General features: G+C 59.6%; 10 protein-coding genes across 10 annotated transcripts; 4 read left to right on the plus strand and 6 right to left on the minus strand.

Annotated features, from left to right (window-relative positions):
• Positions 1–1115: 1115 nt before the first annotated feature.
• PAN0_008c3372 (uncharacterized protein) lies at positions 1116–2043 on the plus strand (the record flags this gene model as incomplete). Its single annotated transcript, XM_014800873.1, has 2 exons — positions 1116–1298; positions 1402–2043. 2 exons carry the CDS (start codon positions 1116–1118, stop codon positions 2041–2043), a joined length of 825 nt encoding a protein of 274 aa, XP_014656359.1.
• Positions 2044–2166: 123 nt separating this feature from the next.
• On the minus strand, positions 2167–3717 carry PAN0_008d3373 (uncharacterized protein; the record flags this gene model as incomplete). The annotated part of the gene is made up of 1 exon (XM_014800874.1): positions 2167–3717. The coding sequence occupies one exon, from the start codon at positions 3715–3717 to the stop codon at positions 2167–2169; it is 1551 nt and encodes a 516-aa protein (XP_014656360.1).
• Positions 3718–3955: 238 nt separating this feature from the next.
• Positions 3956–6455, plus strand: PAN0_008c3374 (polyketide cyclase; the record flags this gene model as incomplete). The annotated part of the gene is made up of 4 exons (XM_014800875.1): positions 3956–3963; positions 4285–4417; positions 4514–5451; positions 5864–6455. 4 exons carry the CDS (start codon positions 3956–3958, stop codon positions 6453–6455), a joined length of 1671 nt encoding a protein of 556 aa, XP_014656361.1.
• Positions 6456–6770: 315 nt separating this feature from the next.
• Positions 6771–8837, minus strand: PAN0_008d3375 (uncharacterized protein; the record flags this gene model as incomplete). The annotated part of the gene is made up of 1 exon (XM_014800876.1): positions 6771–8837. The coding sequence occupies one exon, from the start codon at positions 8835–8837 to the stop codon at positions 6771–6773; it is 2067 nt and encodes a 688-aa protein (XP_014656362.1).
• Positions 8838–9439: 602 nt separating this feature from the next.
• PAN0_008d3376 (fungal specific transcription factor domain-containing protein) lies at positions 9440–11785 on the minus strand (the record flags this gene model as incomplete). Its single annotated transcript, XM_014800877.1, has 1 exon — positions 9440–11785. The coding sequence occupies one exon, from the start codon at positions 11783–11785 to the stop codon at positions 9440–9442; it is 2346 nt and encodes a 781-aa protein (XP_014656363.1).
• A 429-nt stretch (positions 11786–12214) lies between these two features.
• Positions 12215–13249, minus strand: PAN0_008d3377 (uncharacterized protein; the record flags this gene model as incomplete). Its single annotated transcript, XM_014800878.1, has 1 exon — positions 12215–13249. One exon carries the CDS (start codon positions 13247–13249, stop codon positions 12215–12217), a length of 1035 nt encoding a protein of 344 aa, XP_014656364.1.
• Positions 13250–13614: 365 nt separating this feature from the next.
• PAN0_008c3378 (zeaxanthin epoxidase) lies at positions 13615–15111 on the plus strand (the record flags this gene model as incomplete). The annotated part of the gene is made up of 1 exon (XM_014800879.1): positions 13615–15111. One exon carries the CDS (start codon positions 13615–13617, stop codon positions 15109–15111), a length of 1497 nt encoding a protein of 498 aa, XP_014656365.1.
• An 820-nt stretch (positions 15112–15931) lies between these two features.
• PAN0_008c3379 (uncharacterized protein) lies at positions 15932–17620 on the plus strand (the record flags this gene model as incomplete). The annotated part of the gene is made up of 1 exon (XM_014800880.1): positions 15932–17620. The coding sequence occupies one exon, from the start codon at positions 15932–15934 to the stop codon at positions 17618–17620; it is 1689 nt and encodes a 562-aa protein (XP_014656366.1).
• An 862-nt stretch (positions 17621–18482) lies between these two features.
• PAN0_008d3380 (general alpha-glucoside permease) lies at positions 18483–20285 on the minus strand (the record flags this gene model as incomplete). Its single annotated transcript, XM_014800881.1, has 2 exons — positions 18483–19992; positions 20074–20285. 2 exons carry the CDS (start codon positions 20283–20285, stop codon positions 18483–18485), a joined length of 1722 nt encoding a protein of 573 aa, XP_014656367.1.
• A 429-nt stretch (positions 20286–20714) lies between these two features.
• PAN0_008d3381 (uncharacterized protein) lies at positions 20715–21879 on the minus strand (the record flags this gene model as incomplete). Its single annotated transcript, XM_014800882.1, has 2 exons — positions 20715–21259; positions 21705–21879. The coding sequence occupies 2 exons, from the start codon at positions 21877–21879 to the stop codon at positions 20715–20717; spliced, it is 720 nt and encodes a 239-aa protein (XP_014656368.1).
• Positions 21880–22697: the final 818 nt, after the last annotated feature.

The following is a 22697-nucleotide window of genomic DNA, read 5'->3' on the forward strand; positions in this document are numbered from 1 at the left end:
CTAACCCTAACCCTAACCCTAACCCTAACCCTAACCCTAACCCTAACCCTAACCCTAACCCTAACCCTAACCCTAACCCTAACCCTAACCCTAACGGGGACTCGGTATCCGTAATGGCCCTTGCCAATGCCGTCGGATCTCTGGCAGGCCCAGAAGCGGATTGAGAAGCTGGTCGGGTTCAAGCAAGCTTTGCAAGCTGAGCACTTTGTTGGGATCGGGCGCAGATCGAGTACTGTCTGGGAGGAGGCTTGGAAGACGTTTGTGCAACCTCGGCCATGTGGGGATGGGGCAGCTTTCGGAAGCAGGAGCCACGCCAGCCGCAGTCAACACGTAAAGCCCGACCGAGGATGCCGCAACGTAGGATATGCCGATGGTGAGGAGCAGAACGGCGATCTTCCTATCGCATAGAGTTCGAGTGCCGTATGCTCCAACACGATGGCCAATGTGGCCAGGGCTGCGCTCTATCTTTTGGCTTGGCACAGACGCGTCCGCTGCCTGCCGCCGCCGGACACCCGCCTGGGCGGCTAAGGAGCGCAAGCGCGTCAAAACTAGGGAAGCCCTTGGTCAGCATCTCTTGGAAGCTTTGCCGTCCTCATCACGGTGCGTGCGCAGCCTGCGCACCACCGCCTAGGGGCTAGAGCTCAAAGGCTTCTCCAGGATCTCGAGGTCTGCGCGCTGTGTTTTAGCGCCTTTCCAATACGTTCCATGTCTTTGCGAGGAACGGCAGAGCGCTATTACGAGCGTGAAAATATCCGCGAATATGCTCCGCATTTATTGCGGATTTCGTTTGAGTACCTCTTGCGTTGGCAAAAAGCGAGAGCCTCGGTGATTCAGGGTGGCACCACAGCTATCAATCTATCAATAGGCTTCGGCGAATTGGAAGGCTCCAGGATCAGGCGCCGAGCAGCGCACAAGTCTTACTGAGGCTTCGCACTGGCTACTGACGCCCAACTGCCTTCCTTATGCGTCTCGACGGGAGGGTTTCGCTCATTTCGTTGAAAAGCTCAGAAAAAGGTACATATACGCCGAGAGTTCACTGCTATGCAAACGCCCATAAGAGACGTGAATAAGCTCTACCCGCCTGGAACGAGCATATCCTTCAGAACGACCTCAGGATGGCAAGGTACATTGCTCTCCGGCCGATGACCTTGTTCGGTCTATCTGCTTTGATGATCTTCTACGCACATCTCAACTTTTACGAAGATAAGCAGCGGCCTTTCAACACCTTGTACAGGTTGTTGGGTATTTCGTACAACTCCAATGGGTCAGAGCCGTTTCTGACAATTTTTCGCGACAAGGTATGTCGGTCTACTTGCTCTGGATCCAGAGCCAAACACGGGAGCCGATCTAGCGCAGAATCTTCATTGAAGCTGAACTTTCTTCTTCGTTGTCGGGTGACAGCATCGAAAGTCGTTTCTTCATCAACGGGTCGAGGAAAACCCTCTAACCTACAAGTACTTGCACGTCTACATGGCCGTATTTTGGAGCATCGTGATGCCTTTGCAGCACATCGACTCATTTCGAGTCAAGTATCCCACAGCACACCGTGTTTGTGGATACTTGACTTTGACTGGTTCATTTCTGCTCGCCGCTACTGGGCTCACATTCCCGTTTCGAGGCTTGTCGTATTCCTTGCCAGCTTCTCTCTCCTTTCACTATGCTTTTGGCAAGTGGTATCTGCCATTCATCACGTTTAACCAGGGTCTCTTTTTGGTAGCTATCCCGCAGCTTTTCACGCTCTACAAGACGGTCAAGCATGCCAGGAGGCGGGCCTTTGCTAAGCATCGGTATTGGGCGGTGTTGCACACGACAAGCTGCTACGTGATACACCTTTTCCGAGTCTACCTGGCCATCGCCTTCATGCTGGGTACCGTGCTCGCGAAATCACCCTTGGCCTTCCAGACAGCTCTGGGCGTTCCGCAAGGGCTGCAGGAGAAGGAGGAGGCTGAGCGAGCAGTATTCGCTTTCTGTACCGTGCTTGCTGGTATCACAGGCTTCGCGTGGACGCGCAAAGTCCTCAGCCAATCACCTAAACAGATGTGACGTAGCGCGTTCCATGGCACCAGCCTCTAGTTAGGTACACAACTCGAAGCAGCACATTGACCAATGCAGACCATCGTCAGTCTCAGGATTAGAGTTGGGTATTCGACCGACCTGCCTAGTCTGTCAAGGACGATCCGCCTGCTCTTCCTGGATGAGGCGGACGCCTTTTGTATCGTCACACCAGAAAGCCAATCCAAGAGCGCCGAGCAGGGTTGCCGCACAAACTGCTGCTGGCAATCTGGTGATGTTTGTTGCTGTTACAATGGGGCCATTGACGATTTGCGGGATCCAGATGGTGGCGCAAGACAGCACCGTCTGGAAACCAAAGTATTCGATCTCGCGACCGCGAGGCGAAAGCTGCGCAAAGAGGACGGTGAAGGAGAAGTTGATAAGCGCTCCGGTGAAGCCCTGCACTGCTTGCCAAAGGTAGAACTCCCAAGGTTGTTTGAAGCCGATTCGACTGCGCGGCGAAATGCCGATGCAACACCACACGGCAACAAACAAGTTCACGGCCAGAGTGACCAGCATCACGGCCTTAAGCGCAGAGTTGGATGACGGAAGACATCTGCGCAGGATTGTTGGGTAAGCCCAGGCGGAGAACATCCCGGCGAGTAAAGCTGACGCGGGCTGGACTAGTGCGTAGACCGTGTAGATGCGGATGTCACGCGATACGTTTAATGTGTACAGGCTCCCCGTTACTCCACCAAGGACGAGCGCGGCGTCGGCATAGATGGTGTACGAGACTAGCAGCTTAAATGCCTGGGGATATTTGCTGATGCCTCGAAGCAGATCGAGCACCGCCTGGAAGGGGGCGCAGAAGACATTCGTGGAACCTCGGGCATGTGGTGCTGGGGCAGCTTTCGGAAGCAGGAGCCACGCCGGTAGAGTGATGACGATGCTTATCACGCCGGCTGCTGTCGACACGTAAAGCCCAGCAGAGGATGCCGAGACGTAAGAAATGCCAATAGTGAGGAGCAGAACGGCGATCTGCCCAATGCTGAGCGCATTGCTACCCCATACCGCTGCCTTTGTCCCCTTAATTTCACGCGTGGCGCGTAGTGGCTCGCATGGCAGAGTTGCGAGGCCAGAGGGCTGTTCTTGATGACCCTCGTCTTTTCCATTGTCATAGCAGCTGAACATGACGTATGGTACGACATACTTGGCCCAATTTCCCGCCAGGAAGCCGAGGAGGTTGAAAACGACGTAGAGAGCGGCGAGGGCGGCAAAGGTGGAGCTGTCAACCTTTGTGAGCGCCGCGGAGGGTAGAGCAAGGGAAGCATAAGCGATGGTCAGGAGCACATACTGCTCCCTCTTGTAGCCCATGCGGTCTCCGATGCCGGAGAGAGCGAGTATCAGCACGCCAGTGGACACGTAGGTGATCGCGTTGATGTAGTTGTTGAACGAGACATAATTGATGAAGCTGTTCGTGCCAAAGGGCACCTCGCACGCAGTTGCCAGCAGCGAACAGCCCGAGCCTCGCGGCTGTCCTGGCTCGTTTCCAATCGTGTACCCAACGATCTGCATCTGATAGGTGATGTACGTGTTGAATGCGCTGAAGGGAGCACCGATTCCAAATTGGGTCATCGCGAATCCGGTCTTGTGCTTTCGCTCGAGCGAAAAGGATCTCTGGCGCGTTTCTGCCGTCGAGGCATTCTGGCCATCGGGCAGCCTCATTTCGAGGTCTCCTGGCTTGTCTTCGGTCTCGTACTCCACCTTCTAGCACCCCTTTGTCTTCGATTGATGTAGGAAGAAATCGGGGTAGTCCCGGACAATTGATCGATCGGAGGGGCTTTGAAGCAGAGATACGGAAAGCACGTCGAGGTACACGTATATGTATGACAGATTTCCCTTGTCCCGAGTCGAGATCGTGTGCTGATATGGCTTGGCCGAAGTCCGCAGTTCCAAGGTTGGAATGGCGCCGTGGGTCCCCACGTTGGTTTCAGCTGCCCTGACGTGCCGGGACCCTGAGGTCGTGGACACACTGCGTCTCGCCGGAGCCTTTTGGAAGAACCTCGGAGCCTTTCAAACGCCTGCATTTCTTGACAGGTGTTCACGCTCTGAGATGGACAACAGACTGGTCCGCTCAATCATTGAATACGCCTATCAAGGTAGGCTAGATTCCTATCTGGAGGTCGTCCGGACTTCGAACTGTCGGAGGGTTTTCGGGTCGTGATTGTCACCGTAACCGAAATTCGATGAAGGGCACAGAGCAACTGTTCTACAGTCCCTCCGATCCCGTAGTATCCGGGCCAAGGCGTTGCTCGTATTCTGGTGCTACCTCGCGTTCTCTGCGGGCCTCGAACAGGCGCTTGTTCCATTCCCTGCACTCAAGCCGGCTCTTGGCTTGCCGTCTTTCGACTTTACGGTGACCAAGGTTGCCTGCAGCACGATTCTGGGCACGGGTGCTGCAGTCAATCCGCTGCCAACGCAGTACAAGACGACGACAAATTAAGTCACCAACACAATCCAGGTGGGACGCGCTTCGAAGACGACCATTACCCCCGCTCCGGTTCCCATTGCCTCAACCGCTACACAGACTGTTGTGACCACCAGCACCGACCTCCCTGTCACGGACACCTCGACTGTCTCCACTACACCCCGCGTGACGCAGACTGACACCGCCACTGCTACGCAGACCGTCACTGTCGATGGTGAGACGGTCACAGTGACGCAGACGAGCACTTCCACCGTGCCGACCGCCGACGGCTTTACACCGGTCGCTTCGCAAATCGTCGCTGCCGGTGCTCAGCCGTTTCGTCGCGCTTTGCCCACGATTGCGGCAGACCAGCATTTTTGGGCCAAAGGAGCCCCGAAGAGCCCGGTCCTGCTTCGAATCGGACAGCAGTCCAACCTCAAGAACAAATCGGTGGCTTGCAACAAGGTCGTTGAGGTTGTCAAAGAGCGGATCGCCATCGGATTCCTCCAGAAGACTCGGACCATCACTGCTGCTCCGCAGACGACCACTCGGCAGACGATGCTCACTGCCACTTCGACTGTCACCGTCGCTCCTCCCCGCGTATCGGTGACGGAGACGAGCACCGCTCCTACCTCGACGAGCACTGTCTCCACCACCACTACCCAGACTGAAACAGCGTCGACGTTGGCGACCGCCACAACCACCGCTTACACCGTCCGGGCTATCAACAACCTCGTCAGTCGCATCGACTCTAGGCCCATTGATGGAGGGGGGTTAAACGGCGATATCGCCGGCATCAACGCGGCCAGCGCCATGGAGGGTTGTGAAGCGTGTCAGCGTGACACTAGATGCCAGCCTTCTTTCTTCTATGCCACCACAGCATGCTACCTTTTCATCGCGGACACGTGCCCAGCCCCACATACAGCTTATTTGTCCGACGGGAACGAGGTGTTCACCATCAGCAACGGTCGATGCGGAAGCATCGGTATGCAGTAAGCGCTAGCAGAGGATCAGTTGCGCAGTCGCTTTGTCCAGTCTGCGGCCACCTGCTCTGAGGACAAGCGGGAGGAGACCAAACTCAAGGAAATGGAGCCAAAAGAGACGGCCGAGGGAGTTCGAAATCGTATCGTAGTAGTTGCGCTTCCTCTTTCAATGGAAATCACCATTTCGCTGGTGGTGTATGATGTCGAGAGTGGGTAGCGACCGGAGCGGGACGCGTAAATAGATGGGCAATTCGCCGCGTTTCGCCTGGGCGAGTCGCGTTCGACTCGAAAGAAAGCCGCGGGGCGGCTGCGGGGAAAGAAAACAAATCCGCAGCGGCAATACAGGAATGGAAGTATGTATCATCAGGACCTCCTGCACTGAGACCGCTCACCTCGGGGTACCTTTCGACTTCGCCAACAGAAAGGGATATAGGAAGACGAGATCCGTCCTTGCCTGCATGTTGTCGTCCACCCACTGCTCCCAAATGACATCGACGCTCAGCCAGATCGTGTGGCCAAAGGGTTTCGAGCCGGGCCTAACGGACAACTTTGCTTCCAATGAGGTGATTGTTGCCGGTCTTGACGCTGCTGCGGTGTGGCGGTGCCTCAACAATACAGACGAGTGGCCGGGCTACTACTCGAACGCCAGTGATATCCGATTTCCCAACGACGACGGTCCCGAGCTTTCGCAAGACGTCTACTTTCGCTTCAGCACGTTTGGATTCGCCGTTGAGGCCAAAGTGATCGAGTGGCAGCCACCAACGGATGGCAAGCCAGGACGCGTGTCGTGGCACGGCTGGGTCGAGGGGGATCAAGATCACCGGCTTGATGTCATCCACGCGTGGATCATCGAGGATCTCTCGCACAATCGTGTCAGGATTCTCACCCAAGAAACCCAGAACGGCAAGCCGGCCAAAGAGATGGCATCGGTCTTGCCCAATCCCATGATCAACGGCCATCAAGAGTGGCTCGTCGGCCTCGTCAAGTGTGCACGATCCAAACGGCTGGCATGATACCCTCTCCCTGCACGTTTCCTCGGGAATCATCATCTCTGCATTTCAAAGGCAACGATGGTCCGTGAGCGGCGCCAACTTCGCACGAGGCAAAGCAGAGGTTTCGAAATTGGCGTCGAGTTCTGACGCGCGGACTTGGTCCGAGGCCATTGCGAGCGGGTCGCGCCATCGGGCAGCGCTGTGACCATCTCTCGCTTGAACCACGAGTCGTAGCGCGCAGAACAAGACCACGCTGTTCACGATTCACATACTTGTGTGAGATTGGTTGCGATCTGCCAGTCGTGTAGGAGGTGGAGAAGGAGCGATGCCGAGAGTTTACCAGCGAGGCTGGTCATTGCTGATCCGTACCATATCAATGCCGACGTCGAGCCATTCGAGTCCGGCTTGCTTCAACATCTTACCGTTGCCATCGTACCGTGCCTCTGTGAACGCGAGCTTGTACCCAAGCAGGTCCATCTCGGGAACGCCCTGATTGGCGTCGGGCGTCCACAGCGAAGGACAACCACCGACACCCTGGTCCATGTAGCTGCTTCCATCGATTCTGATAGCCGCACGAGGGATCTCGTAGGATCCCGAACGTCTCACCGAAGGAGTCGGCCATAGTCCTACGCGGTAGTTGGAGGTGGTGCCGGCGCCTGAATCAGTGCACACGCACTTGCTGTCATCTTCACCCATGTGAGGACGGTAGCAGTCGGCGAGATCATTCTTGCTGTAATCGGTGGTGCAAGTCCAGCCACCGAAGAAGTCGGCGGTACCACCTACGTTGTACTTGCGCAGAATCGACACTGTCGGGCTGCCGGCCTTTGTTGCAGCCAACTCGATTCTGGTGATCCACAGCGACCTCTCGTCGACACTCACGTCGACTTCGAGCCAGTCAATACCACCAAGGCCGCCAAGACGTTGGGCTGCGCTCGAATCTTGTCTCTGGTATCGGTAGGTGCCGCTTAGTGTTGTGATCAGACGATCGTCGGATTGCCAGTCGAGCCCGTGAAAGATGTTATCAGCCGACCGGCTCATCCAGTCCCAAAGATTTGCTTCGCTGACATGCACTTGTTGCTGCCCGTGAGACGCCCAAGTCTGGCTGCCACGAGGTTCGTGGAGACGAGCCAACGACGTGACAGTCAGCCCTCTCTCGAGGTCAAGGGTGACGACCAGCTCGTGTTCGTCCGTGAGCTCTGTGAGAACGTCGATCTCCAACATGCGATCGCGATTCTGCAGTCGCAAGCCTCCAGCACTATGTCTTCCAACCCCCTTCAGTGCACTGCCACCTCGTCGAACGACGCTTTTTCTGATCGCGACGAATGCGGATCTCGTGACAGAGGTTGTGCCGTCGGTAGTCGGCTCGAGACGTCTGAGATAGTTGCGCATGACGTGCGGGCTTAGCAGTGACGAATCCGCAGCTGAGCTCTCGCCGTGGTACAGAGCAACGATCGACTGTGCAAATCGATGCACGTCCGAAAAGGTAGTCTCGAGCACGATCGCTTCGCGGGAAGCTACACTGGCAGAGCTGAGCTTGGTCTCGGTGACGATGCGGGAGTGTCTGAGTCGTAGGGCCTGGACTAGTTCTTCGGGGCCGACATGTCTATCAGCAGCGCTTGAAGCCAACACACTCAGACGGCTGATCGCCTTGCCAAGAGCAAGGCTGCGGAAGGTTCTGTTGTCGGCATGGTGAGCAGTCGGTCCAAGTAGCCCGGGTATGGCCTCAGCTTTGACGTTCCTCGTGTAGAACGGTTCGCCCTGCGACAGGGACATGGCGAGATGAAGCGACCCGCGGTAGCGTTGGGACGAGCCACGCACTTTGCTTCCGGCGAGCTGATCGAACTCGTGTCCGAGGGAGTCAAACAATGCACCTGTTTGGCGATTCCAAGACAGCCGATTTGGATCTCGTGAGCGATCGTGCACGAACCGCGTATCATTCAGGCTTAGCCTGTTGGCCGGGGGAAGACAGAAGGGCTGCTGTTCGAGTCTGCGCGTAGCCTCTTCCAGCTCATAGCTGCGGTAAGGTTCTGGAGTTCTCGTCCAGGGCAAGTGTGACCCAGCCCATGGGGGACGGCCGGTGAGGATGGCCGTAACGGCGTAGAGAGAGCCAAGTAAGATGCAGACCGAAATGAAGAAGCGGCGGCGAGTCTTGAAGACGAGCTTCTCGAGCCAGTGTCGATCCTCCTCCTTGTTCGTCAATTCAGGACTAGCGGATGGCACGTGGGGTTGCTCTTGGGCAGGATCTTGGCTGTCATGATCGGTGTTGGACAGCAGAGGCTGTCGAGCTTCCTCATCTGCCCTCTTTGACATGCTCTCTGTCTGTTGGTTGAACACTTGAAACACAATGTTGAGGTGACGGTGGTTTGTAGAAATCGTCGAAAGAGAGGCGGGAGAAGGACCCATGTGCGAGCCGGTCTAGACGGAACAATCAGCACATTTTTATGAGCATCTGTGCAAAGTAGCTAGAAACAGCAGAGCTTGCCTTTAGCCTCACAGTCAAACGAGGCTGTGCAGGGTCGTGATATTAGTGCATGAAATGTTCTCACACCGCGCGCGCTGTTGCAGGGTGCTGCGATTCCGCCGGATTGGTGATGCTGGGCCGCCTGCACTGGCCTTTTTTAGCCCCTGGCCGTACGAGGCCACGTCATGACACCCTGTGCGGCAGACGAATGCAACAGGGGCCCAAAGCTAATGCTAGCAAGCAAAACGCGCTTCCAGCTCACCGGTACTTCCACCGCCATCTGGAGTCTTTATTCACGGGCATTGCAAGGGATCGACAGGCGGGCAATCTTTCGCCACGTGTCATCCTTACGATCCGCCCGCCATGCGTCGGTTTGAGCTCGTGAGTGCTCGCGTGGGTCCCAGCCATCGGAACGCCAGCTGGAATCGCGGCTGCAACGCATCGAGCACGAACCGGCCGCAACGCGCGTGATCTGGTTCATGCTCGGCTTGTGGTCTGGCGGCGTCATCTCTGCCGTGCAATGACGTGGAGTATGGAGCGGCGGTCATGCTTCGGGCTCGTTCAGACCGAGCAGGCCATTGTCAACGGGTGCTTCTGCGCCGGGGGTGAAAATTTCTGGCAGGCCAAGCAGCGAGTAGAGCAGCTGGTCGGGATGGTCGAGTTCGAGCAAGCTCTGAAAGCTGGGCACCTCGTCGGCATCCTGCGCGCCGCACGCGGGTCCTGCAGCAGCGTTGGCGCTCGAATCGGCGGGCGAGACAAAGACGGTGGCGGCTGGCTGGTTGGGCTGTGCTTGGTCACCAAGAGAGGAGACGACCTGTCCGAAACCCAGCGACTTCCAGAACGGCTCGAGGCTTACCTGGGCGTGCAGCGCGTCCAGATCGGCGAGTTGCGGCGAAGCGGGTCGACTGGAGACGTGTCGGACGCACTGCGTGGCGAGTTGCTGCAAGGTGGCAAAGATGCTGGTGAATCCTGCGGGCATGCCGTCGTTCTCAAAGTCCTGCGCTACGGTCTTTGCGATGCTCTCGATGAGCGCAAGGTCGGACGCCACGCTCCACTGCTTGGGATGCTTGAAGATGCAGATGGCCAGCACGTAGACGGCCGAGAGCGGGATGGTGCCTGCGACCATGCGTGCGGTGGAGCGATGCAGCAGGCGAAACTGGTTGATGCAGCGGATGATGGTGCGTGCCGAGCCTCGACAGATGGTCTCGGCAGACAAGAGGCGGTCTTTGCGCTTGGTGAGCGTCTGCGAAACGTGGTGCTGGTACAGGCGCGTGTCGAGCATGACCGAGGCGCGGTGGACGTTGATGAGCGTAAAGTGGTAGGTGCAGAGCAGATGCAGCACGCGCAGGTCGCGGCTCTGGGACACGGCGCGCAGAGCTTCCTCGCTAGCCATGGTGGGCAGTTGGAGATGCACGAGGCACGACGAGGACCAGTCCATGAGCTTTGCATCCATCTTTGCGATGGTGGCGAACAGCTCGGCTTCTGCGAGCGAGTGGTTGCGGCTGGTGTAGAGCTTGCTGTGGATGTCTGCCTTGAGGCGGCAGAGAGCCACGAGCGAGGCGAGGTAGCGTTCGTTAAAGAGGTCGTCTGGCAGACTGGCCATATGGCTTGGATCGTCGGCCGAGGAGGTGGCGACGAGGTCCGAGGCGGGCTGGCGTGGAATGCGCGGTGCAGTGAGCTGAACGTCGAGGTCGTTGATCATCGAGGGACGACCAGAGTCGAGGGTGGCGACGCGGTCGAGGACGTAGCAGCACCACCACACGCGAGCCTTTGTGGATTCGAGCGCTGGCGAGTGGAGCGGCGGCGAGACGGGTGCGCGGTGCAGACCGATGGAGTAGGCGACACGGATGGCGGAACCGAGGGTCTGCCATGCGGCACCATCTTTGCTCATGGCACGGAGGGCGAGATGGAGGACCAAGAGCGCCTGGACCGAGGCGAGGTAAGGAACGCCGATCAAATGTCCGTATAGGCTGTAGGCGGCGTCGAGATAGCGCTTGACCTCTAGCTTCTGTCGAGGCATGACATCGAGCAGTCCAAAGGCGGTGATGACGTACAGAGTGGCGAGCATGGGCACCTCGTAAGGGCCGAGACGGTCGAACTGCATGGCGGCCGGGTCATCGAGGCGCAGGTGTTGTATGAGGCGGGCGAGTTGGTGCCGGAGAAGCGCCTCGTCAAAGATGGGAAAGATGCTGTTGGCGTTGTCGAAAAAGGCGTCAAGGATAGCATCGATGTGGCGGAGGGGCGTGAGGCCGGGCAGGGCGGGACGCAGGGCAAAGTGGAACTCCTCCGAGTGGATGCGGCCGTGATCAAAGTGATCGGATATGGAGGCCGAGGGGACGGGCTTGCGAGTGTGGGCGGAGGTGGTGGTGCGCTGACGAGCGAGGAGAAGGTCGATCCAGTTGGAAAACACCTGGAGGTTGGAGGAACCGACGTACTTGAAGCGGTCCTGTGCGTGGGAATCCGAGATGATGCTGGCCGAGGTGCTTCCGAGTGCGTTTCTCATCCAGGTGGGGTCGGCCCATGGGGATGAAGCGCGGGAGCGGTGCTGGTCGTCCTGGTGCGAGACTGCTGCTGGGGCATCGTTGTGCTCCGACTGGGTGACCGCTATCGAGTCCGGGTGGTGCGCCTGTGACCGATGATCCAGGGCCAATGTGGATGATGAGCTCGAGCCGGATGCTCTGGAGCGTGTGACGGAGCGGATGTGCGGTCTGCGTGGATCGTCGGTGAAGCATTGGATGCGCAGCCTGGCGCAGTTGGTGCAGGCGGGAAGGCGCTCGTCGCAGCGGACCTTGCGAGCGCGGCATGCCTTGCACGCATGCGAGAGCCGCTTGCGCTTTGGTGCGCGCTCGCCGTTGGCTGGATCGGTCGAAGGCTCGGGAAGATCGTCCATGGTGGTGAGCAGTGGCAAGCAGGATGAGTCGATGCTTGCGGGCTAGATGTCATAAGCTGGTGTTCATTGTGAGTGCAAGGCGGCGTCGCAGGAAGCCAAAGAGAGATGGAGGTCGAGAGGCAAGCCGTCCTCGTCGCGATCGTTGGGATGTCCAACGCCATCTCCTCCTCCTCGCCTCAAACCAATAAAGCATTAAATGATTTAATCAGACGTACGAAAATCAGCAGCCGGAAATGTCACTCGACAACCATCAACGCTGCTCATGACCAACGACTCGCTCGGTCCATGCATGCTGCTTGGCCGACGCACCTGGGATCGACTGATCAAAGATTCAATTCGCGAGAAAGATGACGGGTGCAAGCAAAGGCACAAGATGCGGAGATAGAGTAGCGGGCTTCCTGCCAAACGGGATCGATAGAGACAGCGGCTTCACTCGGCCTTGATGTAGGGGATGCCAGTGAGGCGGAAGGCGCGCTCGCTCAGCTGCGGCTCCTCCACGGGTCGGTCGCGGTTGTGAGGGTCGTCGACGCCATCACGCTTGGCCACGTTGGAGCCGGTGTGGCGAGCGTTGGGCCAGTGCGTGGTGCCTACGCGGCGCTCGAAGGCATCCTTCTTGCGCTTGAGATCCTCCTGCGACGCATCGGCCACGGGCATGAAGCACGTGTAGACGCAGAAGCGAGGCTGGTCGGTCTTGCTCGACAGGTTGTAGTGCGCCGTGCGGCTGTCCCAGAGCAGCAGATCGCCCGGTTCGGCGCACACCTTGATCCACTCGCACCCGTGGTCGGCGAGCCACTTCATGCCGGCGTCCGTAAAGCCGTACCACTCGTTGGTCCATGCTGGGATCTTTTCTTCGTACGCCATCTCCTCGTGGAACTGCGTCGAGAGCGCATGCGAGCCCTTGCAGACGATCAGTCCGCCATCGTCGGGTCCGTTGGGAAGCAGATTCACCAGGCCCTGCAGGCAGCGGAAGCCCGGCTTGAGCGGGTCCTGGTCCTGGTGCGGCCACGGCTTGTTGGGCGGCAGATCCTTGCGGTTGGGGAAGCCAAAGTTGACGGCGTCAAACGAGACAATCAGGTCGTCGGTGCCCAGGAACTTTTCAAACGCCCCCACCACACCGGGCTCGGCGCGGATCTTCCACGCCCAGTCCTCGTGCGTCACGGCGTAGTTGAGGCACATGCCCTTCTCCGTGATGGCTGGCAGCTTGTCCTTGTGCACGGTGGACAGGTCGTTGCGGTCGTAGCCAAGCTGGAAGCCTTCGAGCCATCCGTGCATCCGGTCGGCGTATTGCAGTGCCCTTTCCTTGGGCACCGCTCCTTTGACAACGCAGTAGCCATCGCGAAGCAGGTCACGGTGCCAAGCATCGAGCTGAGCGTCGGTCTTGGGCGCAGAGGCGGTGGTGGTGGAGGGCGCGGCGATGTCGTGCTTGAGAACAGCAGGCGCAACGGGTGTCTGAACAGAGAGCATCCTGAACCGTGGTCGTCTAGCTTGCTAGCTATTGGCTGGCCTGGATGTCCGAGATGGTTGGGGAGAAAGCTGAAATCGGATGTGGCTGGGGAGGTGACGAGGCTCGATTCATATATGCTTTCCAGCCTGTCCAACGTCTTTCTTTGCGGCATGTCTGACCGGAGCGGCTAGCACCATCCGACCCTGCCTTGAAGGTGTGCTCCCGACGAGGTTCGGGCCAGGGTCTTCGGTTCGGTTCGCTTCGGATAGCAACCCCACACCTTCGGCTCGGCGGAGATGTCATAGCAACCTAACAAGGAAGCTGCCGGCGCCTGCCACTTGCCCCACAACCCCCACCTCGCCCGATGCAGCTGGGCATCACTAACATGTCAAAAGTCTCGTCCCCACCGGTGTCAGATGAACCGAGGCTGCAACGGACCCTGAACCCTTCTACAAAGCTTTGGGCAGGATACCTCGGTCCGGCTGGCAATCAATATATAGCCGTTGGTGCAGGTCGATCCGCGAATATCGTCGCTCCTTTCCAGCTTCAACCACTGCACTGCAACAAGAGGGCCACGATGACACAGACTACCAAGCCATTCGAGATTGTGATCGCGGGCGCGGGGATTGCGGGGCTGGCGACGGCGGTTGCGCTCGCAGCGCCCGGACGACGCATCACCCTGCTCGAGCAGTCGCGGCTGAATCGCGAGGTGGGCGCCAACATCTCGCTGCAGCCCAACGCGGTCAAGATCGCCAAGCGCTTCCTCCAGCTCGACACGTATCTGTTTGGCGACGATTCGCTCGGGCGCGGCGTGCCGGACAAGGCGTTCCTGCTCTACGGCACGGACGACAAGCTGCACATGAAGATCGAGCTCTCCACCGAGCAGTACGGCGAGGATCGCGTGTGTTTCCACCGCGTCGATCTGCATTCGGCGCTGCGTCACGCGGCGCTGGACAGCGGTGCGCACATCCACACCTCGTCCAGAGTCACCGAGGTCGACACCGAGGCGGGCAAGGTGTGGCTCGAGGACGGAAGCGAGATGAGCGCCGACCTCATCATTGGAGCCGATGGCATCCGGTCGGCGGTGCGCGCGGCTGTGGTGCAAGCCGATGCACCTGCTCTCCCCACCGGTCTGTCTGCATTCCGCACGCTCATCCCCATGGACGATCTCAAGGACATCCAAGGGCTGCCGGAGGGTGTGCAGCTAGGCGAGGATCAGACGCTCATGATTGTGGGTCGGGATCGGCGCTTGGTCATGGGCCCCTCTCGTTCAGGCACAGTGCTGGGCGTGGTCGGGCTCGTGCCTGATACGGATCGAACCAAGGAGTCGAGTTCGTGGAACTGCGAGGTGTCGGTGCAGGAGTTCTCCGAACAGTTCAATGACTTCCCCGCGTGGACGCGCGAGCTGATCGCACGCTCGGTGGAGCCAAGCATCTGGCAGCTGCGCGACATTGCACCTCTCGCAGCATGGCATCGCGGCAAGGCGGTGCTGATCGGCGATGCGGCGCACGCCATGCTCCCCACCCAGGGCCAGGGCGCTTCGCAGTCGTTCGAAGACGCAGAAGCGCTGCAGTACCTGCTGCGGGATATCGGCTCCAACAGCAGCAAGGAAGAGCTAGAGAGGGCACTCGCAGCCGTCTACGCCGCACGCATCGAGCGCGCCTCGCTCATCCAGGCCTACAGCCGCCAGCAGGCCAAACCGGGCACCAGCGCCGCCGGCAAGGTCACGCTCAACCCGCGCGAGTTCATGGACTACAACTGTAACTACGAAGGATGCCAGTCATGGCTCGCACGCCAGGCCGCCCAGACCTCCAACACCCACACTGCGGCCGCATCGTCGCTCTTTGACGCCGTAGCGCCTGCTGCCGTTCCGAGTTCGTAGCTGTGCCTGAATGCCATGCCGATTTTTGCGTATCCTTTTTTTTTTTGCTTGTTTTGCGGGGTGCGTGCATGCTATTGTTCAGAGTGGGGTTGGGTCAATGAGCGGACAGTGGGATAGGGCCATCGTTTCGACGCTGAGGATGCCCTCAGCTCGGCTCGGCTCGGCTGGGGACGATTGTGGGGACCGGCTCGGTTCGGTTCGGCTGGCGATTGCGGAGTTGGGAGCCGCGTGGCGTTGTAGATTGACCCGACCACGCGAGGCGTAGCTCTGCGAATCGGCGCGCGGCTATTGCTCGCCACCAGCTAGCATGGCCGTCCGCCAGCTGAGCAGAGGCAGATGTTGGGCGTGGGCAGCATGCGGCTGCCAAAGTCTGTCCCGCGTTGCGAGTCGCCGTGATGGCGTCGATGCCAAGTGGGAACGCAGCCCGGCTCGTGGTCGCCAGCCGAGGAGCATGTGGGGTTGAAGGCATTTTGGAGACCCCGCATGTTGGGGGCCGCAACGCCGCGTTCTTCCGCCTACCATCATCATCCTTGTGTCTGCTGCTGCCATCGTTGGTCGTGCCGTGCCGAATGAGTCGGTAGCCGCTAAGCCAGGCTGCAACCTGGACTCCGCGGTGCTGCAGCTCACCCCACACGCACATGCGCATCTCTCCACCACACCCCGCACATCTTTGCCCTTGCTTGCGGCGCTCGTGCCTGAATCTTGCGCAGCCCGTGCCTGGCTATAAGGTGGGCATGCTTGATTCCCATTGTGAAGCTCGTCGGCCCATATCTTGCTTCCTACCACCGGCGCCGCATACAACACTCGACAACTCCGGAGCATGGCGGCGATTCAGGCGTGCGCGCGCGACGCGGAACAATCCAGCATGGAAGACAAGAAGTCGGACGGCGTGCACACCTCTACGGATGCATACGATGTAGCTCCTCGCCTCGCGTCGTCTTCGTCGGTCGAGATCGTGGCGACGGACGTGCGTGTGGTCGACTCGCATGGCGAGATGCAGCGATGGCCAATGCCCAGCTCGAGCGCACGCGATCCACTCAACTTCAGCACCGCGCGCAAGCTCGGCATCGTCGTCAGCTGTTGCTGGTTCTCGATCTTTTCGCTCGCGCTCATCGGAGGCCTCGGTCCGATCATGAGCACCTTTTACGCGCTCTACCACCAAGAGGGCGCGGAAAAGGTGACGTGGCTAAGCACCTTGCCCTCGGTCATGGTGGGGCTGGGCAACTTGATCGTTCTGCCGGCGTCGATGGTAATTGGACGCAGACCGATCGCACTCGGTGCGTCGATGGTTCTAGTAGCCGGCTGCATTGGGTCAGCGTGTGCCCAGACGTTTGAACAGCATCTCGCCACCCGAATCGTCCAAGGTCTGGCGGCGGGTATCTCCGAGTCGCTGCTCCCGCTCATGATCACCGAGATCACCTTTGTTCATCAGCGCAGCATGATCTTTGGCATCTACTGGGCGTCGCAGAACGTCTTTTCGTCCGCACTCAACCTCGCCGGTTCGTACCAGGTGGCTAGCATGGGCTGGCGATGGTTCTACTGGATCTACGTCATTGCGGCTGCCGTCGGCGTGGTGATTGCGTTCTTCTTCCTCACCGAAACCGCCTACGATCGTCCAGCTCAGCACAAGGATGGAGTCTACTACGTGGTGGACAAGTTTGGAGTACACCATGCTATGACCGAAGATCAGCTGCGTGTCGCACAGGCACAGGGACGATTTCCCAACGCAGAGACGCAAGATGCCGAGCAGGGCGAGCTAAGCTGGATGGACACGCTCAAGCCGTGGTCGGGCGTTCAGCAGCCCGCACTGCGCATTGCGGCACGGACGCTGTGGGATGTGGTGCTGGCCATGCTGTGTCCGTCGATCATGTACATGGCGCTGCTGCTCAGCGTGATCCTGGGCACATCCATCGCTCTTTCGCTGACGTATTCCGAGGTGCTGATCGCCGTGTACCACTGGGCACCCAAAAACGCCGGGCTGATTGCGATCGGTGGCATGGTGGGTGCTTTCCTCGGCATGGTCTACTCGGGTCCCATCGGCAGCCGCATCGTCATGGCAATGGCTAAACGCAACAACGGCGTTCTGCGTCCCGGTCACTACCTTGTTGTGGCCATCGTCCCCGGTGTGTTTTCGTTTGCATCTCTCATGCTGTATGCCTTTACGGCATCGGGAGAAGCGACTTGGGCGGGGCCGGTGATGGCGTGGTTCCTGAACCAGTTTGCTTTCACCAGCATGCTGATTGTCGGATCGGCGTTCGCGTCCATCGCCTACCCCAAGAACCCAGGCGCGGCACTGCTGCTCGTCGTCGGCGCCAAGAACATCATCAGCTACGGTATCACCCAGGGCACCCTGCCTATGGTCACGCAGCACAGTGCAAAGTGGGCCTACGGCGTCCTGGCGGCCGTCACGGCGGCGGCGTATCTCGTGGGAATCCCGTTCTACGTTTGGGGTGACCGCCTCGACAAGTGGGCCATGCGCCAGCAGCAGCGTCTCTCCAAGTCGAGTTGATTCAACGCTCTCCCTTCTCCAAATGTCTTTGCGGTCATGGTCGTCTAGCTTGCTCTTTTGGAATGGATCTCTGCAACGTGTTACTTCGGCCGCTTGGAAGTGCGTGTGTGGTAGAGTGCGTGGCACAGCGTCGAGTCGATTCACGCGAGATCGATGGCGTGGCAAGCCCCCGACACCAGCCCGAAGCCGACATCAAGCGCTGTCGGAGCTCGCGATGGCGGATCATGAGACTGGTAGTGCTGGCGACAGACGGCAGACAGCTGTGTGCGATCAGCATGCACGTTCTGACAGTGATGCGAGCGAGGGAGTTGGTGGTGGATGTGCGAGTGAGAGCGAAGCTCAGTGACTAGGTGAGTGAGGGACGACCAGAGGGTACTTGCGTCGTCCTGAAGGGGCGTACCCAGCGCAGACCCGAGGACAGTGCGGCGTCGAGTGAGGTCGTTCGCCGTATGTGTGCGTGCTGTCAAGGTGGGACACCGGCCCAAACGAAGCCGGATACCCACCAACCAGCGCGAGTTTGCCCGTCCATCTCGATCGACCCAACACCTTACGAATGCGGACAAGAAGCAAGGTACAGTCACGACCATTTCCGTGAACGAAAGCTTTGATGAGGCAAGAAAGTCCGAAGCGAAGAGTGTGACGAAGAAAGTGAAGACCACACACAGCGAGCAGGGATAAGGCAGAAGATCCATCGGAAGCGAAGAGAGTGGAGACCACACACAGCGAACATAGACGAGGCAAGAGAATCCATTGGGAGCAGGGCATGGAGTGAAGACCGTTACATGTTTTACAAAGACTGGATGTGAGGGGGAATACGGAGCATTGAAGCAAGGACGAAGAGGAATGTTTGGGTGCTGCTGTTCTAAGCCTCGTACTTGTAGCCGAGGCCGGTGGTGTTGGCGACGACGCCGTCGACCTTGTCGGTGGAGCTGGACTTCTCGTCGTCGACGGAGCTGGTGCCGTGGGCGACGGCCTGGGTGTGCGAGGCAAACATGTCGACCTCGGTGGAGGCGAACTTGCGAGCCGAGACCTTCTGCTCGAAGAGGATGTCGAGGGCACCGTAGGAGCGGTTCATGGTCTCGGGCAGACGGAAGAAGGTCCAGATGATGCAGATGGCGCCGGTGCCTGCCCAGAAGAAGCCGGCCTTGGCGCCCCAGTTCCACTCGGTCGAGTTGAGCATGCGAGGCGAGAGGATGTTGGCGATGATGCCGCCGATGTTGTAGGCGTTACGGGCGAGCACCACGGTTTTGGCCCTGAGACGAGTGGACGAGATCTCGGCGACGATGCAGTAGCAGAGCGGTCCAACAGTAAGGTCGTAGATGAAGGTGAAGATGAGGAGCATGGAGCCGATGGCCCACGAGACGTTCTTGTCGTCCGACTTGAAGGCGAGGCCGCCGATGGTGATCATGAGGAAGAAGAGGGCGATCTGGCCGTAGAGGTAGAGGGGGCGACGGCCGACCTTCTTGAGGAGGAACCAGGAGCTGATGGTGCCGACGAGACCCATGGAGAACTGGCCGATGGTGAGGTTGAAAGCCTGGTCGGTGGGGAGGCCGGCCTTGGTGTAGAAGTAGGAAGAAAGACCCATGAGGGGGCCACCGCAGAAGACCTGGATGAGCCAGACGACGCAGGCGATCTCGGTACGGCGACGGTCGGTCCTCTTGAAGCAGTCCCAGTAGGAGCCGCCCTCGGCGGCGGCCTTCTCGAGCTCGTTGGTGTGGATCATCATCTGTACGGTCTGGTCGGCCTCGTGCTCGGTGAACTCGGAGCCGGAGGCGGCGAGGCGGCGGAGCGAGTGCTTTGCATCCTCGAGGCGGTTCTGGCGGACGAGCCACCAGGGCGACTCGGGGGCGAACCAGCAGCCGATGAAGATGGGGACGGGCCACACCCACTGGATGGCGTAGGGGATCTTGTAGGCCCAGTGGTCGGTGCGGTTGACGGTGGCGCGGAGGATGCCCGAGGCGATGAGCTGACCGACGACCCAGCATCCGTTGACCCAGGTGGTGAGGTAAGGGCGGAGGGCGACGGGGGTGACTTCGGCGGCGTACGAGGTGGTGAGGGTCTGGAAGACACCCCAGGGGAGGCCCTGGAGGATCTGGCCGACGAGGAGGACGGTGAGGTTGGGGGCGAAGAAGGGGATGAAGATGAAGGCGGTCATGGCGATGAGGGCGGCGAGGATGGTCTTGCGGTAGCCGAAGCGCTCCGAGGCGATACCGGTGAGCTGGAGGCCGATGATGGAACCGACCTGGGAGCCGTTGGTGAGGCCGGTCTGCCACGGGGCGGGGATCTCGCACTCGCCGTTGGGCTTGCAGACGCCGTACTTGCGCTGGAACGCGGGCTGTGCGAAGAAGTTGCCGATGAGGAGGGTGTCGTAGCTGTGGAGGAGAGGGAGACGAAGAAAACAAGGAGTCAGCTGAATGGATCGTAGAGAGCTGGCGGTATGGATCGAGACTTACCCCTCCATGATGACGGCGAGGGAGAGGACGACCGAGAAGAAGATGGCCTGCGGGTAGGTCCTGATGGCCTTGCCGACGCTCATCCTCTCCTGCTTCTGGGTTGCCTCTGCGGCATCGTGAACGAGGGCGTCGTAGTCCTCGACCTTGGAAGCGATGGCGGCGGCGGCCTTGGAGTCGATGCGAGCGACGTCGTCGCCGTCGTGGAAGACCATTGTTGCGGTAGAGTGAGGAGGAGAGTAGGGGAGAGGAGGAGTGGAGGTGGATTGGTGACGAGAAAAGGTGGGGAGATGGACTCAGGGATGGACGGGTAATATAGACATTGGCGGATGGTTGGCAGTGGAGTGTATGATGGCGGCAGCGGATGTGCCGGTGCCTGAAGCAGAGGTGCAGCGTGATGGTTGGGGAGGAGAGACGGACCCACAGCGGAGGAGCCGAAGCGCCGAGAGAGCACAATTCGACCGAGCTCGTGGCGAAGGGGAAAGGAGCGGCGAGTGACGATGGAGTAGAGCGTTCGGAAGGGCCGTCAGAGCGCAAGGCAAAGGGCAAAGAAAGGCGCGGGAACGCGGAGAGAGGCCAGAAAGGAGCGGATTCGGAGCAGTGGGTTGGGCGCAAAGCACACGCCGTCGGGATGGAGAGATGCTCTAGAGGGGCGGCAGCATGATGGATGTCTCGACTCCGGGCGTGCCTCGTGGGGTGAGAGGAGTGCGGGGTGTGGTGGAAGCTGGGGCAGAGCTTGGCTCCGAGGAGTGGTCTCGGTCGTGCGATTTGGCATGGATGCTGTGGAGACGAGGGGAGGCAGGGCGAGGCGAGGTGCAGGCTTCCATTGTGGGAAAGAGAAAAAAGGCGGGGGCAGTGGGGCAGTGCTCCAAAGCGGGGCAGAAGCGGGGCAGACGTGACGGGCGATTGGTCCAATTTGGCCTGGCGGAGGAATCTCGGTCGTGGTTCAGTTCGAGCTCCGCAGGTGGTGTGCTGCTGCTGCTGCTGGCTGGGCTCTGCGAATGGCCGTCGCTGCGTTGCCGCCCCGCGCTGGTTGGTCGGCTCGACGTCCGCCAAGCCTCGAGTAGGAGTCGAGCACCGCGAGCCATGAGCGATGAGCTTACGATCGTCATGCTGCCAATACGGACACGCTCGAGCACCGAGCCAGACGCATGAATGCCAATGCCAATTTGGCCAACTGGGTCTGGGTCTGGGCAGGAAAAAGGTAAATCGAATTGGGTTGGGTTCGGCTCGAGTTACCCCACAGCGGCCACATGCGCCGAGCTGAGAGAGAGCGAGGGTCTTTCCCGCTCGAGCTCGGCTGGAAATGCAGTCGATGCAGCTCCAACACCAAGGGCTGACATCAGGCAACCGAGGATAGTTGCAGCTCCGCCCTACCTTGCCCGCCAGATCGTGCCCATTGTCCGCCTTCATCGTCCGTTCATCGCGACGTATGTACTGTAGAGCATGGTCAGCTGAACGTGTTTTCACGTTCCATCGAGCGATCGATTCGTTTGCTTCTCAGCCAAGACCGCACCACATGGCACGGGGATTGGCGTGCGGCACGAGGCACTAGGCACTAGGCACACCGCCGCTTGGCCGATCAGCTTGGCTGGCTCGTCAATGCAGTGTGCAGCATGCGGGGAGGCAGCGACCGGGCGATGCGGGGAACGGCGCATCCTCGGCCGGGTTGCTTCTGGCCAGGGTCCAGTCTGGAAGGAGCGTTGATGCAGAAGCACGGCACGATGCAGCCACCAGCGCATCGCATGGTACCGTCACAGACCCTGGCCGCGGCGATTCTTCGGTGGCGTGGGCTTTTGTCGAGCGCATGGATGGAGGGAGCCGCCTGGCCAGCGCTCGACGGAAGATCTTCGGCGAGATTCACCACCAGCCCTGTCCGGCAATGGCAGTCGAGCCAGCGTCACTTGACCGAGGCTCTCTCCAGCTTGGTCCGGGATCCGGGCTGGTGACAAGGTCGAGTCTCGGCGCAGCTTCGCTCGATGTCGTAATTGCGAATCCAGCTCGAGGCGGCGACAAAGCCGCTCTCGGCCGTCAGCAAAGCCGGTCAACTGGTGCACTTTCGTCTGCTTTTCGGGTGATCCTCGGCCGTGCGTCGGCATCACGCCGTGCTTCGTGACCATTCGCGCCCAATTTGGAGCCGCACACCCGCCTCTCGCTACGCTCTAACAATCACCAACGCAGCGAGTTACGCCGAGACCAACAGTGCTCTCCTCGTTGCATCGTCGGAGCAACTCCCAGTCTCCAACACAGACAGCCCAAACAGCCGGCTGATCCACGGAGCAATCACAGTCGCAATCACGCCGCGCCAAGCGACGGTACCATTGCAACAAGGGCGCGTTGGCCCCCACGTCCGGCTTCTTGAGCAGCCTCTCGGAGTGTGGGGTTGAATCTCGCCGAGGTGACTGGGCGTCGTCGTCGGATCCAGTGCGCCCGGCGTCCATCCGAGCCGGAGTGCGATTTCGCCACCAAAAGAAAATAAAGGTCGCCGCACAGTCCAGCCGCCCCGCATCGACACTGGGACCCTCGAACTGAGCCCTTTCGCCCCCGCATCCACCCAACGCTCTTAAGCCAAAGGCCTCGCCGTCCGACCCTTCCACCACACACCCGCTCACGTTACACTCGCACAA

Source organism: Moesziomyces antarcticus, assembly GCF_000747765.1.
Source record: "Moesziomyces antarcticus DNA, scaffold: scaffold_v10008, strain JCM 10317, whole genome shotgun sequence".
NCBI lineage: Eukaryota > Fungi > Basidiomycota > Ustilaginomycetes > Ustilaginales > Ustilaginaceae > Moesziomyces > Moesziomyces antarcticus.